This window comes from Arachis stenosperma, chromosome 6, assembly GCF_014773155.1.
Source record: "Arachis stenosperma cultivar V10309 chromosome 6, arast.V10309.gnm1.PFL2, whole genome shotgun sequence".
In the NCBI taxonomy this organism is placed as follows: domain Eukaryota; kingdom Viridiplantae; phylum Streptophyta; class Magnoliopsida; order Fabales; family Fabaceae; genus Arachis; species Arachis stenosperma.
Genome location: NC_080382.1, coordinates 2,509,685 through 2,524,767, shown reverse-complemented (window position 1 = coordinate 2,524,767; position 15,083 = coordinate 2,509,685). Strand labels below are relative to the sequence as shown.

The following is a 15,083-nucleotide window of genomic DNA, read 5'->3' as shown; positions in this document are numbered from 1 at the left end:
AAAATAGAAGAACATGCAACCAATTCAGATGCTTGATATCACAACACTAACTGGCGGACGACATAGTGAATATTAATAGCCACTCTTTTCAACAAAAATGTGTTTGCTGTTTTTAAGGTGTGTCCATTTACTTCATTCTATACTCGAACACAATCCTCAAAGTAACAATAATTCGAAAAGAAAGTGATTTTAAAGAATTGATTTTGGAAAAGAGTGAGTTGTGTCATATAATTTATGTTTGATAATTTATATTAAAATTAATTTTAATAAAATAAATATTGTTTGGATAATATTAGTTAAAATTATTTTTAAATAAATAATTACTAAAAAAGATATGATATTAAATTATAATATTATTTTTAATCATATTTAATTTTTTTTATATTTTTCTAGTATGTTTTTTATATAATATTTTTTAGTATTTTCGGTATTTTTTAGTATGCTATATTTATTATTATTATTATTATTATTATTATTATTATTATTATTATTATTATTATTTATGATTATTTTTTTTAATTTATGTTACCTAATGGGATTAATAAATTATATTATAAAAAGATAATAATAAAAAGTTTAATTTTAATGCATGTAAAGTATTTTACATAGTGTGCAATCACATCTGTTCTTTTAGATGATCATCATGCAGTAAATGTGAAAGATAGTTATTTTTAGTTTTTTATTGATATATCCTTAATTGTAATTAAATGCACGTGTAAAACTACTTTACACATTAATAAACTACTTTATTTAGTATTTTTGTTTTTGTTGTAATAATATGAATGTACAATAATAAAACGTAACTGTAATGGTTTTTCGATTATTAGGTTGATGGGACTTGGACAATAGACTCAGGACAGCCATCATGACAAAGGCCTTAAATTGTGACGCAAGCTCAAGTTTGACGAGGTACCACATCTGATATCTTTTTATATTATACACAAATTATCCTATGAATGCTAAATATAGTGTTATGCGTGTTTTCAGGATTAAGAGCGCCGGAGAAATTCATACATGGAGATCTGTGATGCTATTAGTATGTTTTCATTTTGTCGAGTTCCATCACGTGGATAGGATAAAGAGATAGCTCGGCAGTCAGTAGCATCAGTCAGAGAATCCAATCAATGTGGATGAGTTCTTGTTCAGGACGACTCTTTCCAATCACCATAAATATGAGCAAATGCCTTCTATTTTGCCATTCACACTTTCGATATAATTACTTGAAATGATAACTCTGTTGCACTGCACTTTGCACTACTGAAATAAATACAGATGAATCAATATGTATAATTGGTAGGATAACAGTGCAAACCAGACTGCTATCCAACTGAGTGTGATCTGGAGACATGGTTGGTACCAAACAGGAATGTGCCCCAAACCCCCGCACTTCCCTACAAGAGAACTCATAAATCTAAGCATCTAACGTATAAATTAATGTGCATTAATTTAATTCTATAAATTGTTAAATGCAACACTTACCAGTAATACATATTCTATCGATATGCTACACGAAGACTCTATGGACACCCAACGGAGAGTTGCTTGCATCGACAATGGTATTTCAGTCTATCCGACTCCAACACCCTGTACTCGACATTTCTTCGAATGTTGCAATTTTTCACTGCCAAGAGAACAACATCTCTACTCTTAAACCAAACATGCAGCCCACTCAAAATTCTACTCTTTCATCCGTGTTGTAATCCTCACCGTTGCTAAGATGGAAAGGGTCCTCTAGTTGCATCACATCCAAATTAAGAGTTTGCTAATGACTTGGAACTTCTGATAACTGTGGCACAAACAACGAGGGAGGAAGAAAAATTGAACACATCCACTAGCTAGGATATCTGACACATATTCCTCATACAACTCACTTTCAATGGACGAACCAGAGTCGACAGCATAATCTGAATCAGACTCGCTGAACTCTACGCCACCACTGTCCCGCAGATCGGCAAAGTGAATCGACTTCGCCGGGAATCGAATTTCGTGGGTTATTGAAGAAGATGACCCAAAACCACCAAATACATCACGAACCTCCGCATACAACTCTATCATATGTTGTGGCATTAGTTTACCATGTACATCAAACATTATACTGACATGCTTATATTATCGGTTTCAATCTAAAACGTCTTATTGGTAAAACATCCACTAGGTAGCGCTGATAGGAATCTATATGCTACTCGGCCAACCTCTTTTGAACTGATTGCCCTCAATACGACATTCTTAAGTGCATCTAGAGAATTAACACAGATAGTGCGCAACATCACAATTGAATTACACTAAAATATTACTCCCTCATCACCGTTTCTAATAATCCTATTGGGATAAATCACTATATAAAAAAAATCATTACTTGTAACTTTTTTGGAGAAAAAAAAAGAAAGAATATATAAAAATAAATGGGATTTGGTGTGAGGAATGCAGGTCCAAAAGTTACTTATATAGGTATTTAATTACCCAACCCGCTGTGGGTAGGGTAGAAATCAGTTCGGGTATATCTGTGGGTAGGGTAGGGTACGGGTTTAAGATGTACCCTACCCTACCCTACATGTACCCCATATATAACACATATTAATTTCATGTAAGGACTTGCAATAAGTGAGCAACCACTAAATCTGTTACATCTACATGATAACAACAAAAAAATATAGTCTTATAATCAATACACAACAAAATGAAAGCCAATCCTAATTAAGAGATGGCAAAATCATATACAATCCTAATAAATATACAACAATATGAATACCAATCATAATCAATGGACATAAACATAAAACTCAATCCACTACAAGAAAAACGCTGGGTACCGTCGGAATTATCGTCGAAAAAACAAATAAAATCCAATAATAAGTTAATTATTGATGGATTTACCGTCGGAAAGAATCTGACGGTATAAACATCACTGATAATCAGTTATCATCGAATTTTTTCGTTTGACAGTAATTACCGTTGGATTCTGCAATGAATTACCTGCTCAAAAAATCATTTGGTTACCGGTGAATTTTTTTGACGGTGACGGTGCCACAATATCCTGTTTTCCACACTATTACCATCGGATATGCCCTCAGTAAATCCGACGATAATGTTAATTGTTTTTAAAAATATTATGAAGCAATTTTTAAAAATTTTTTACTTTTAAATTTTAAATTTTATTTAAATTTATTTTTCACACAATTAATAGTCAAATTATAAATAATAGAAACTAATTATATAATATTAAATATTAAATATCAAATATTCAAATAAATTAAAAATCAAATAAATCAAATGCAATGAAATAGTAAAACAAAGCCCTAATCAATAAAGATCCTGATAGTCATCATTGTCATTCTCGTGGCCCTACTGAGACAGCGGAGAAGGCAGTGATATCTGTGTCTCACCAGCAGTGCCACTACTACTGGCACGCATCTGAGCCTCGTACACTGCCATTTGTTGCTCCATTCGCTAAAGCCGCTCCAGCTTCTTCCTTCACTCCAAAATGAGCTCATTTGTTCCCATTACATATGTGAGGATCTCCTGATACCTCTCTCGAGTCTCGTTCAGCTCTTGAGTAGCCTGTTCATGAAGGTTCCGGGTGAGCTCCTGCACCTACATCCGCAAATCAATGCCTTCCTCGGGATCAACAGATCGACTGGTGGCAGAGGCGGACGATGGCCTCAATGTGGAGCTGCAGAAACTGCTGGCAAAGAATGACCACATTCCATATATGCAGTTCTTGTACAGCCCTGAGGCGGTCTCGTGCTCGCCAAATTGCATTGGGATTGATGACTGAAGCAACAGAGCCACTGGTGTCCTTCCCACTTTGCTGAGTTTGCTGAGTTGTAGCTTCTAGTCTCTGCGTGTAGGACTCTTGTGTAACCCATGTTATTATGATTAGGACGACAGTTATACAGTTAGTTAAAAATTATATATCACAAGATTAGATGTTTACTCACATAATGATCTACAAATCGCTGATTAAAAAATCTCTCTTTGTTCTCCATCAAAGTGTGGGTGTACTTAAAGGTCTCCGCCAATGTCACATTGCGATCAAATGACTTCGACTATACATGTTGTATTGAAACAATATGTTAGGATGCTTACTAATGATATGTTAAAATATAACTAGGATAATAACAAAATTAGAGAAGTTACATACCAACCTCGCTTTAGTATTCATGAAGGTTGTTAAGCCGCAGGTATACTTAGACGACCTGGCTAATGCCCTGTTAGCTTTGTTTGTGAGACGCCAATACCTAAACTCTTCATCGGTCTCCTAGTAAACGTACAGAGCATTCTTGATTTCCGGGTGAAGCCAGGAAGTGACCACGTTCAACCTTTAGAATATGTTGCAGTTGCCTACCCATTTGATAGTCGTATATCTTCCTGATGAAGGCATCATACTCATTGTCCCATATAAAGTTCACCTGCACAAAGAAACTTTAAAATTAGTTAATCAAAATATATCGTATTAAACAAAATAGAAGATATAAACTAGCTAATAAGGTTTGACTATATTAAGTTTTACCCCCCATTTTTGAAATCATCGCTCTTTGGTCTCAAAGAAAATCTTCTTGTAGCTCGGCCATGGATGGTCGTAGATCATTTTGATGATGTTGGTCATCTCCTAAGTACATGCATTGTTGTTTGGCACAAATCTATCAACAATTCACAAAAAAACTAATATGGCAATATAAATTAAAACTTCAGAAGCAAATAACCAGAATATATAGAGATTTTTTTAGAAATTTAGACAGAGCTTCATCTATAATTAGAATGCGACACAAGCTCTATCCATCAACAATTATCTTAAGTAGCACCAATTGTTAACAATCAATGAACAACAATCAATAATCAAGAAGCAACATCCATAAATCCACTAAACTATAATCAATAATCAATAATTAGGATATATCAAATACTTTCAGTAGTTCAAACCTATAACCCTAAATCCACTAACACTAAAATCAATAATCAAGAACCACTAATCACGAATTATCATACACTTTTAGCATATAAAAGAATTAAAGTAGTGCTTACGTCTTTCCATTATCAGGCCAGATGGAAGGTGATGGAGGGGCATTAATTGGCTGGCTTCCGTGAGAGGATTATGGTGCCGAGTGTCCGTTGCTGAAAGCAGCGTTGCCGAGACAGTGGGCTGTTGAACGGATGGAGGCAGCACCGTCGCCGTTGACGCAGGGAGGTAGTTAGGTTTAGGCACCATGTTGAACAGCTGTTTTCATGCACCCACAACCTGTAATGTCACCGGGGTAGTCGGATTAGAGGAAGAGGATCCAGAATTTTCAGGGGTACCAGCAGAAACCCTCTCTCTACCATGATCATGACTACTAGGCTGATCCGCAACACCTCTACCTGTCATCATGTTTGCAAAGAGCATACCAATTAAAAGTGTACTAAACATATTCACAACATCATTCAAAATGCTTAATCAAAATAAATTATGTTAAACTTAGTTTAAAAAATACATTATCCGTTGAAATAAAATAAAATAAATAAAAGAGGAAAGTATACATTTCAACTTCAAAAATATTTAGCAATATATATTACTACATGTATAATTTTATCCATATGCAAATAAAAAGTCATTCATAAGTCATTTAAAATTATCTCATATTTGATTTTTTTTAAATTACTGTCATTGCACTCTTAAAATATATTGAAAATATGATATAATTAATTGCATTGACTATGCATAAAATAAAGAACTACTAGAACGATAGAAAATTAATTATTTAATTACACAGATAAAATTGGTTTAACCAAAAGTTGATCTTATAAAAATAAGTTTAACTAACTTTACAAATATTTAGCAATATGTCTATTTGAACAAAATAACTTAAACTATGTGAAATATATGCGTTTAAGCTTGAGCATCACTAATTTACTAAATTTAATTTCAATTCAAAACCAACAGCACAACAACAATAATATCACATAATTACAATATTAGAACTCATAAAAGTCTAATAACCTAATCTAATCCTATCTTAATCACGTAAATTCACTAAATAGAAAAATTATTTTTAACTAAATCATAATACTAATTAACAACTAAAACTTAAATTTAACAAAAACAAAAACAGAAATTTATTTACTGGAGAATGCAAACACAGATGTGGATGGGAGAATGTTAGTGGTGACTAGCGTTGTTAATGGCGACTGGTAGAACTGGATGGCGATCAAAGGGAGAAGGACTGCCGGAAAGGATGTAGTGGCGTGGTTGACACGCGGCCAGACTGACAGAGCGACAAGGTGGGTAGGGGTTAGAGAGAGAGAGAGAGAGAGAGAGAGAGAGAGAGAGAGAGGGGCAGGGCTGTCGAAGCGGCGGGGAAGGAGTGTGTTAGAGAGAGAGTGTGGGAGGAGAAATGATAGAGAGAGAAAGAGAGAGAAATTCAAAATGAAAGGAGAGAGTGTTTGCGCTTCAAAATTAGGACAAAATTATCATTGGATTTACCGAACGTTGCTGGTCACCAAAACACGGTGTTTTCACTAAATAGATCTGATAATAAATCCAATACTAAATTATACGTGCCTATTTTTTTTTCAATTATTACCTACAAATTTAACCTGACGAATTCGACGTCTTTCATCGCCGGTAAATCTATTGCCACTCAGCGACGTTATTGGCAACATCCGTATCTAGGCGCACACAAGGGGCAATGTTGGAGGACCACACATGTCCTTGCAATGATACTTTGATGTCCTATATAATAATCGATACATGTGTACAAGATATGCAAAACCTCAACTAAACTTCTTAATCTCAGAAAACTGACTAAATAATGACAAATACTTTTAGTGTATGGTGATTTCAGATTTATCACTGAATAATATAGTATCAAACAGTAACATTATGTGATATTTACTAATAATCTAAATTATTATTCTTATTATACTCCAAAAACAAAAATCATAATTAACAATTAATAATTATAACCAATCAATAACTATTATAACTAATAATATAAATTAATATTCATATTCATATTAATTATTAGCTACTCAATTTAGTAACAACTATAATTAATAATTATTAAATTACTACAAATTCTAATAATTAATAATTATTAAATTAATTATTAATTATTAATCGTTATAGTAAATACAAAAATTACTTACATATATAAAATATCAGAGATATTTTATAATGTAATTTTCAACATAAGTAAGATGTCATATTTTTTCTGTCTTTATATTTTCTAAACTTTACAATAAAAAATATATATAAACGATTAATAATATCTCTTTTCTATTTACTATTAATTAATTTTTTATAATCAATATTTAAAAACATATACTAAAAAATAATAATAATTCTGTTTTTTTCTAATAAATATGTAAAATAAAACTAGAATTACTAAAAATATACACTAATTGTTATTAACAATAACAATTAAGAATAAGATTATTTTTTAACAAATATTTAAGGTAAAACTAAACTTAGTTAACAACATATGTTAATCATTAATAATACTATTTTTTAACTAAATATTAAAATAAAAGATAATTTACTAAAAATATATCCTAAGCATTAATAATAATAATTCAGTTTTTTAAAAAATAATTAAAATACCAGGCAAAATCCTAAAAATATGTACTAAAATTTAATAATAATTCAGTTTTATTATTAAATATTTTAAATAAAACTAAAATTACTAAAAATATAATTTAATAATAATTAAAGCTTCTAATATTTTATGTAAAATAGAAAGGTTTCTTAAAATAATACTAAGTATAAAGTGTTTTTTACTAGTTTTAGCTTTAAAAAATTAAATAATTACAATAACCAACTAGTAACAACAATAAACAACAATAAAACACTTACTTGTGTGTATTTAGTGGTTGAGTTTGTGAGTTAATCTTTCTGCCGTCTTGTTCTTTGTAGTTATAGGGTGAGAGATTTCAATTTTGTGAGTGTGATATTTCAAGAGAAGGGAAACAGAAGAAGAAATGAGGAAAGATGGAGCTAGTTTCAGGTTAATTTTGAGTGGGAGAGAGAGAGTGTGTACGTGTCAGTCATGCAGAACAAAGCGTTTTTGTCATTTTTCTGCGAACAACATTGATGAGTTGCGGTTGCTGCCTCTCACAACGGCGTAATACAAACCTTATGGGTAATATTTTGGGGTTTACACCACTTTGGCCCAATATTATAAAATATTTTTTATTTTGAATTCTACAAAATTTCATTTCAACATTTGAAAGACTATATATCATGAATAATAGGGTAAATACTAAATTGGTTTTTTATATTTAGATGTAATTTTATTTTTATTTTTAAGATTTAAAATTTAAAAGGTTCTATTTGAATTTAAAAAGGTTTTATTTAACTTCAATGTATTAATAGAATATTTTATATAATAGTAGTACAAGAATAAGGTCGATAATTTGAAGAACAAATATAAATTTCAGAGGCACAAAATCAACTGTAGATGCATCAATATATTTATTTATCATTCTCTTTGATTTTATAGAAAATATTTTATTTAAATTGTAAGAAAAATAAAAAATAAATTTATTGATGCATCTATAGTTAATTTTATACCTCTGGAGCTTGCACTTGTTATTCAAATTATCCACTTTGTTCTTGTATTACTGTCATGTAAGACATTTTATTAATTATTTAACTTTGGCTTCATAGTGAGACTAAGCTAAATAAATTTTTTTTGATACAAATAGGATATTTTAAATTTGGATTTGAATCCTCTAAAGTTTGAATTTCACTTTAGAGAGTAAAGTGTGATCTTTCACCATTGATTTTATAGGTGAGACCAATAATAAATATGAAAGAGAAACTATTCAAAGGTAGAAGATCACACTTTAGTGAAATTCAAACTTTAGAGGATCTAAATCCTTTAAATTTTAAAGTCCCAAACAAAATTACCTCCAAATATAGGAGACCAATTTAATACTTTACTCTAAATAATAATTTGAAATTAAATATAAATTTGTCGCTCTAATACTTAGTCTCAATTTAATTTTAATTTTATATTATTTTTAATTATTTCAAATAATTTTAATTAGATTGAGTAAAATTAACTAACATAAAAATTAAAATTACATAATTAATAATTATATACCATATTAAAAAAGATTACATATTAATAATAATAGACTTTAAAATATTACATCATTAAGCATAATAACATAAAAAAAAAAACACATTGCATATTTAACACATTATCTTCAATGTAATATTTCTCCCTAAATCATATATTATTTTCCATGTAAATTTTAATTTCAAATTCCTTCAATTACCATAAAGATAAAAGGTAGTATGTTAAAAAAAAGTAAAAAACACTTTATTAGAGTTGTTCTAAGAAATATTAGACCAGGTAGTAGCAACTTACCAGTTACCACTGATTAAACACATCTTGTCAGTCTTAGTTTAAAACATTTAATAGAAAAAATCGTAATAAAAGAATTAAATAATTAATTTTTAAAATCTATTTAAGAATATTTGTAAAGAAAAGGAAAAGAAAATTGAAAGAATCGGAAGTAGTTTATTGAAAGAATAGAAATAGTAATTCCACCAAAAGGGTGACCAATGAGTATATGAGGAGAATAAATGAGAGTAGCAGTTGAATGGTGAATGAATGTGTTGTTATTGAGAAGAGAGAAGACAGAAGCACGGTGGTCTGAGCTGCTCTCTTCGGGGAAGCAATCAACAACAACGACACCACCAGCTGTCACCAACCACCTCTAAACAGAAACTGCTTCTTCTTCTTCTTCTTCTGGAAACACCTCATAAATTCAGTTACACTTGTTCATGTTCGTTACGGTTACCGTTACAGATACAGTTACAGTTACACAACACTACTAACTACTCATTATCATTACATCATAATAATAACCGTTTTCTCTCTCTATACATGGGCTAGTAGTCCTATTCCTCTTGACGCTCTTGCTCTTGGGTTTTTGTTTCTTCTTCTTCTTCCTCCTCCTCCTCTTCTTCTTTGTGTATTGTGAATGGCGAATCTGGAGTGCAATCTGAGGGGACCTCCCACTCCTACAGCTCAAACAGGTTAGTTCTATTTCATAGGAGACTGAGAATGTAGTTTCTTATCTTAGCTTTTCCCCAAATTAGACATAAGAAGCTCTCAAGTTTGGATAGGTGAGGGAGATGAAGATCTCTACACAGAGCTATGGAAGCTGTGTGCAGGGCCTCTCGTCGATGTTCCCCGCACTGGGGAGAGAGTCTACTACTTCCCTCAGGGTCACATGGAACAAGTATGTATCTATCTGCTTCTCCTTCTTTGTGTTTTTCAGTCTTCTTAGTTGTTTTGGGGGTATTGCAGTTGCAAGCATCAACGAATCAGGAGGTGAACCAAGAACTGAGTCAGCAAATCCCTCATTTCAATCTCCCAACCAAGATTCTCTGCCGTGTTGTTCACATTCAGTTGCTGGTACCCACTCTTCATTATTACTTCCCTGCCTTGTCTGTTTTGTTTGTCCTTATTTGTTCATGGTTGTCTGTGTGTACGAATCACCGTAAAGTTATTTTTCTTTTGTGGAATTTGTGTAGGCGGAACAGGAAACTGATGAAGTTTATGCCCGTATCACTTTGCTTCCAGAACCAGATGTGAGGAATATATTTCACTACTTTTCTTTTTTGCTTTTAGTCTTGTCAATCTATTTGCTTACTTAGACACAAAATTCCCGTTTTGTTTAGTCAATCTACCATATGCTTTCTCTTGTTATTCTCTGTTATTATGATTCTAAATGATTTTTTAAATTTTAATCATGTGGATTATATTCAGCAAAAAGAGCCTACAATCCATGATCCAAGTCCAGTGGAATCTCAAAGAGAAACGTTTCACTCTTTTAGCAAGATATTAACTCCCTCTGATACTAGCACACATGGAGGATGTTCAATTCGGCGTATGCATGCCACAGAGTGCCTACCTCCATTGCCATCACCTCCATCGGTACTTATCTATATGGGTTTTGTCAACTTTGTGCTGGATTAGTCAATGGATTTAATTTAACTTAATTCGGTTAAATTTCAATCTATATGCTTTGTTTTTATTCCTGCTCTTTACTCATTGTAGGACGCGGATGAAAATTCCCCACCACCATCCCAGGAGTTGGTGGCGAAGGATCTTCATGGGTTCGAGTGGAAGTTTAAGCATGTATTAAGAGGTAAAGGAGATAAAGGAGGTAATTATGTAGTTTAGAATAGAGTCAGGAATCGGGTATTTGAGGGAAAATTCTCGTCAGATTGGCTCTTTTGCTGCCATTTTGATTGTCCATTTTTGTAACATGATCAGGTTCACCAAAGAGGCACTTGTTCACAACTGGCTGGAGTACCTTTGTCACTTCCAAAAGACTGGTTGCTGGAGATGCCTTTGTGTTTTTAAGGTTGTTAATCAAAGGTTATTAGTACCTTTTCTTTTATATGTTAGGCTTGATGCTGTGCTCTGGTTCTGATCCTGAATTTTGCAGGGGAGAAGATGGGGAAATGAGAGTTGGGATTAGGCGACTTGCGCGGCAGCAGATCCCAATGCCTTCGTCCGTGATATCAAGCCAGAGTATGCATCTTGGAGTGCTTGCCACTGCTTCCCATGCTGTTATGACTCGCACCATGTTTGTGGTTTATTATAAACCAAGGTTTGTAAACATATTGAATTGGTTGTGGTTTGTGTCATTTAACTTATAATGCAACAGTTTGTGTAACTCTTACTTGACATACCCTTTGGAACATTCAGGAGTAGCCAGTTTATTATTGGCCTTAACAAATATCTGGAAGCAGTCAAAAATAAATTTACTGCTGGAATGCGTTACAAGATGAGGTTTGAAGTGGAAGAATCACCTGAGAGAAGGTATCCCCTTAATTGAATGTGTGTCATGGTGCACCTTCAAATTGGCCCCTTGTTGGCTTATTTTTTATAGCTTTTTGGTCAGATTTTCTGGTACTATTGTTGGGGTTGGGGATGTATCGCCAGGATGGTCAAACTCTCAATGGCGTTCCTTGAAGGTTGAACTTATTTCTACTTGTCTGCATGAGTTTTTGTTTTGTCAGTTGTTTCTCTGGATGCTGGCATTTAATCATTCTAAATCCTTTTGTCACATTACCAGGTTCATTGGGATGAGCCGGCAACGTTTCCGAGACCAGAGAGGGTTTCTGCTTGGGAGATAGAGCCTTTTGTTGTCTCTACTGCGTTGGCCAAAAGGCCCAGGCATGCTGATCATACTTCATCGTCTGGTAAGAGACTTTTTACCATAGTTCTATTATGGGGGTGTTTCTGGATTTTGATTTTGTAGGGTAAACAAAGAAATCTTTATTCTTGAGATGCTTTCCCTCCAAAATCCTTACTTGCAAACACACCCTTAATAAATTGTTTGTTCAATAGGCTTTGACTCCAAAAATTATGCCTTGTAGAAATTGCTTCCAACACCCCTGCTTCTGCTTTTTGGTTTCATGGATCATCCATGTCCCATGATCCTGCAGAATTAGGTGGTGCTGAAGTCCAATGCAAGGAAAACCAGGTTGTATGGTCCTTGAGGCAGAAAGAAACCAATGGCAATCCCATGAATAGCCACTCCAGTAGCTCTCGGGTTCGTATGGAAGGAATATGGTCTAATTCACCACATGTGAGTGTCCCACCAAACCCCCCAAACAACAATGCTGCTGCAAAACAAGGCCTTTCACCTATTTCATCTAAACCAAATGATGATGGTTTGACTCATGATAAAGTTGAAGTAGATGGTAGAAAGAAGACTGAGAATCCCACAAAGATCTTTTTATTTGGAGTTAATTTGACTAACAACTTCCGTAGTAATGTGTCCCTTCCGGAGAAAGAACAGGCTTGCTCTGCCATTGTTCCCATTGGTCCCAAAGAATCTACTCCCATTACCATTACTGCATCAGCCACTCAGAATGCTCAGAGTTCCAACTATTCAGTGTCCGATAGGGAGCAACAGAACCAAATTTCTTCTGATGTATTGCCAGCAGAGAAGCCTAGCAAGCTGGCATCCTTACCATCCATGAGGACTCGAACTAAGGTATTAGTCTGAATATTCCTTTCACATTATTTACTTTAATTTTAACTCACCAATTTATATGGTTAATGGGTAACTCACATTTATTTTGTTTGAGAAGGTGCAAATGCAAGGTGTAGCTGTAGGGAGAGCTGTGGACCTAACCATGTTGAATGGCTATGACGAGCTTACAATTGAGCTTGAAAAACTGTTTCATATTGAGGGAGAACTCAGATCACAAAACAAATGGGCAGTTACTTTTACTGATGACGAAAATGACATGATGCTTGTTGGTGATGATCCATGGCCGTGAGTAATTCGAAAACTTGTCACCAAACACCCAAATTTTTACTTGTTTCCCTGACAGATCTTCTAATTTTTCTCTATTTTCTTTGTCACTCCCGTGTTGTTAATTGCAGGGAGTTCTGCAACATTGTTAAACGGATTTACATTTATTCAAGGGAGGATGTGAAGAAGATGAAGTATAAACTCTCTGTGCCTTCGTCAGACTGCGAAGAGACTTTGTTGTCGAAAGAAGAGACTTAAAAAAGTCTCATTTGCTTAACTGATTAGCTTTTAACTTGTTTCAGTTTTCTTGGTTTGGGGAGGGGTAGGGGTTGGGGATGGTTTGGGTTTGCTTTAACTTCAGAGTTCAGAGTAGTTGACTGATATATATAGTACTGCCATTAAACTACTTGATGAACTTGGGTTGAATGGATTTTATATTACCTGATATTTTGTGAATACCTAGTGTTTGTTGGGTGGTAGAAGCAGCATGAAAACATGGAGAAATTCTTGGATTTTTCATCCCATGATCATGCATGATCGTTAGTTTAACTATATATATGTGCATATTAATTAGTAAATACTTTTGTTGAGTTATCAATGGTTAAATTTGAATTTCTTAAAACATTCATGACCAACAATTAAGTTTGTGGTTATTATTTTAGTGGTATAACTTTTTTTTATTATTTTCATTGCATGGAGCATGAAATAACCTGTCCATGTCTGTTCCATTTTGAACAAGTGAGGTCTCTCATTTTCTATTTTTAGACAGAAATGTTTGACTCTATCCGAATGCCCATTAATTTGAACTACTCATTTTCTATTTTTTGACGGAAATGTTTGAACTACTCATTTTTTATTTTTAGACGGAAATGTTTGATTCTATCTCTACCCGCATCTCAAATATAACATATATTTTATAAAAATTAGGTATATAAAGAAGAAAGTGAGAATTAAATCTACAATTTTTTTTATGTAATGACTTATAATAAGTGAACAACTACTAAATTAGTTAGTTAATTTAATAATTTAGAACATTAGTTTGTTATTTTTTATGTTATTAATATGTATAAAATTTGAAATGATTAAATTTTATATTTACTTTAAAAAAATTGATATTTCTACGGGTAGGATAGGATTTAGAATTTTAGGGTACGAATATAGTAAGATAGAATTTTAATAAACTTTTCAACTCCCTGATAGAGTTAGGATAGGGTCCAAAATCTACCTTACCCTACCCATTGTCAGCTCTAGACACAATGTCTACCTTTGCATGCATGTTCTCTTCTCTTCCCTCAGTTTCACCTTTCTTTTCATACATTTCCTCTCTTCTTTCACTTTTGGTGGTGGTGAGGGGTGGTAGTTGGGGCAGGGATTGTAAACTAGGTGTTTTAAAGTTAATTAGGAATTAGGAGGACCACTAATGACTAAACCCACTTTTTTCTCATGCACCTTCTTTTGCCAATCTGTTTTTCTCACTGTTTCAATCTGTTTTAATAGTTATTCTGTTCTTAACAAAAGTCTTCCAATTCGTTATTGTAAAAACATTATGAGCTAATTTTTTCATTTAATATTTTTTAAAATTTTTATTCATTCACTACTTTATTAAATAATTATTCATTAGAAAAAAATAAAAATTACTCGCATGCAAATGTTTAACTTAGGATGTTGAGACATATTATATTAAATAGTTTAGTAAAATATATTAAATTAACTAATAATTTTCAGTTATTATTTTGACACAAAGATATTTTTATATTAATAATTACTTTTATTATTAAAATCTTTAAGAAAAATTGATTTTTCTAATAAAAATG

At 32.8% G+C, this 15,083-nt stretch overlaps 1 protein-coding gene across 3 annotated transcripts; it reads left to right on the top strand.

The window, feature by feature from the left end:
* Window positions 1-9,538: 9,538 nt before the first annotated feature.
* On the top strand, window positions 9,539-13,847 carry LOC130935637 (auxin response factor 9-like). Of its 3 annotated transcripts, none has more exons than XM_057865472.1 (14): window positions 9,539-10,024; window positions 10,115-10,230; window positions 10,299-10,406; window positions 10,526-10,582; window positions 10,761-10,928; window positions 11,052-11,160; window positions 11,271-11,361; window positions 11,446-11,610; window positions 11,709-11,822; window positions 11,905-11,977; window positions 12,079-12,205; window positions 12,452-13,005; window positions 13,103-13,290; window positions 13,401-13,847. In XM_057865472.1, exons 1-14 carry the CDS (start codon window positions 9,970-9,972, stop codon window positions 13,525-13,527), a joined length of 2,052 nt encoding a protein of 683 aa, XP_057721455.1. In that variant the 5' UTR covers window positions 9,539-9,969; the 3' UTR covers window positions 13,528-13,847. The 3 variants fall into 3 exon arrangements, with proteins under 3 accessions (XP_057721455.1, XP_057721453.1, XP_057721454.1); XM_057865470.1 differs by having other exon boundaries at window positions 12,383-13,005; XM_057865471.1 differs by having other exon boundaries at window positions 9,540-10,024; window positions 11,052-11,142; window positions 12,383-13,005.
* The last annotated feature ends 1,236 nt before the right edge of the window (window positions 13,848-15,083 follow it).

Bases quoted from the DNA above. Each gene is read 5' to 3' on its own strand.
- LOC130935637 (XM_057865470.1), top strand. From the start codon at position 9,970: ATGGCGAATCTGGAGTGCAATCTGAGGGGACCTCCCACTCCTACAGCT. The intron at 10,929-11,051 runs GTACTTATCTAT...TACTCATTGTAG, and splicing joins CATTGCCATCACCTCCATCG to GACGCGGATGAAAATTCCCC. The intron at 11,161-11,270 runs GTAATTATGTAG...TAACATGATCAG, and splicing joins AGGTAAAGGAGATAAAGGAG to GTTCACCAAAGAGGCACTTG.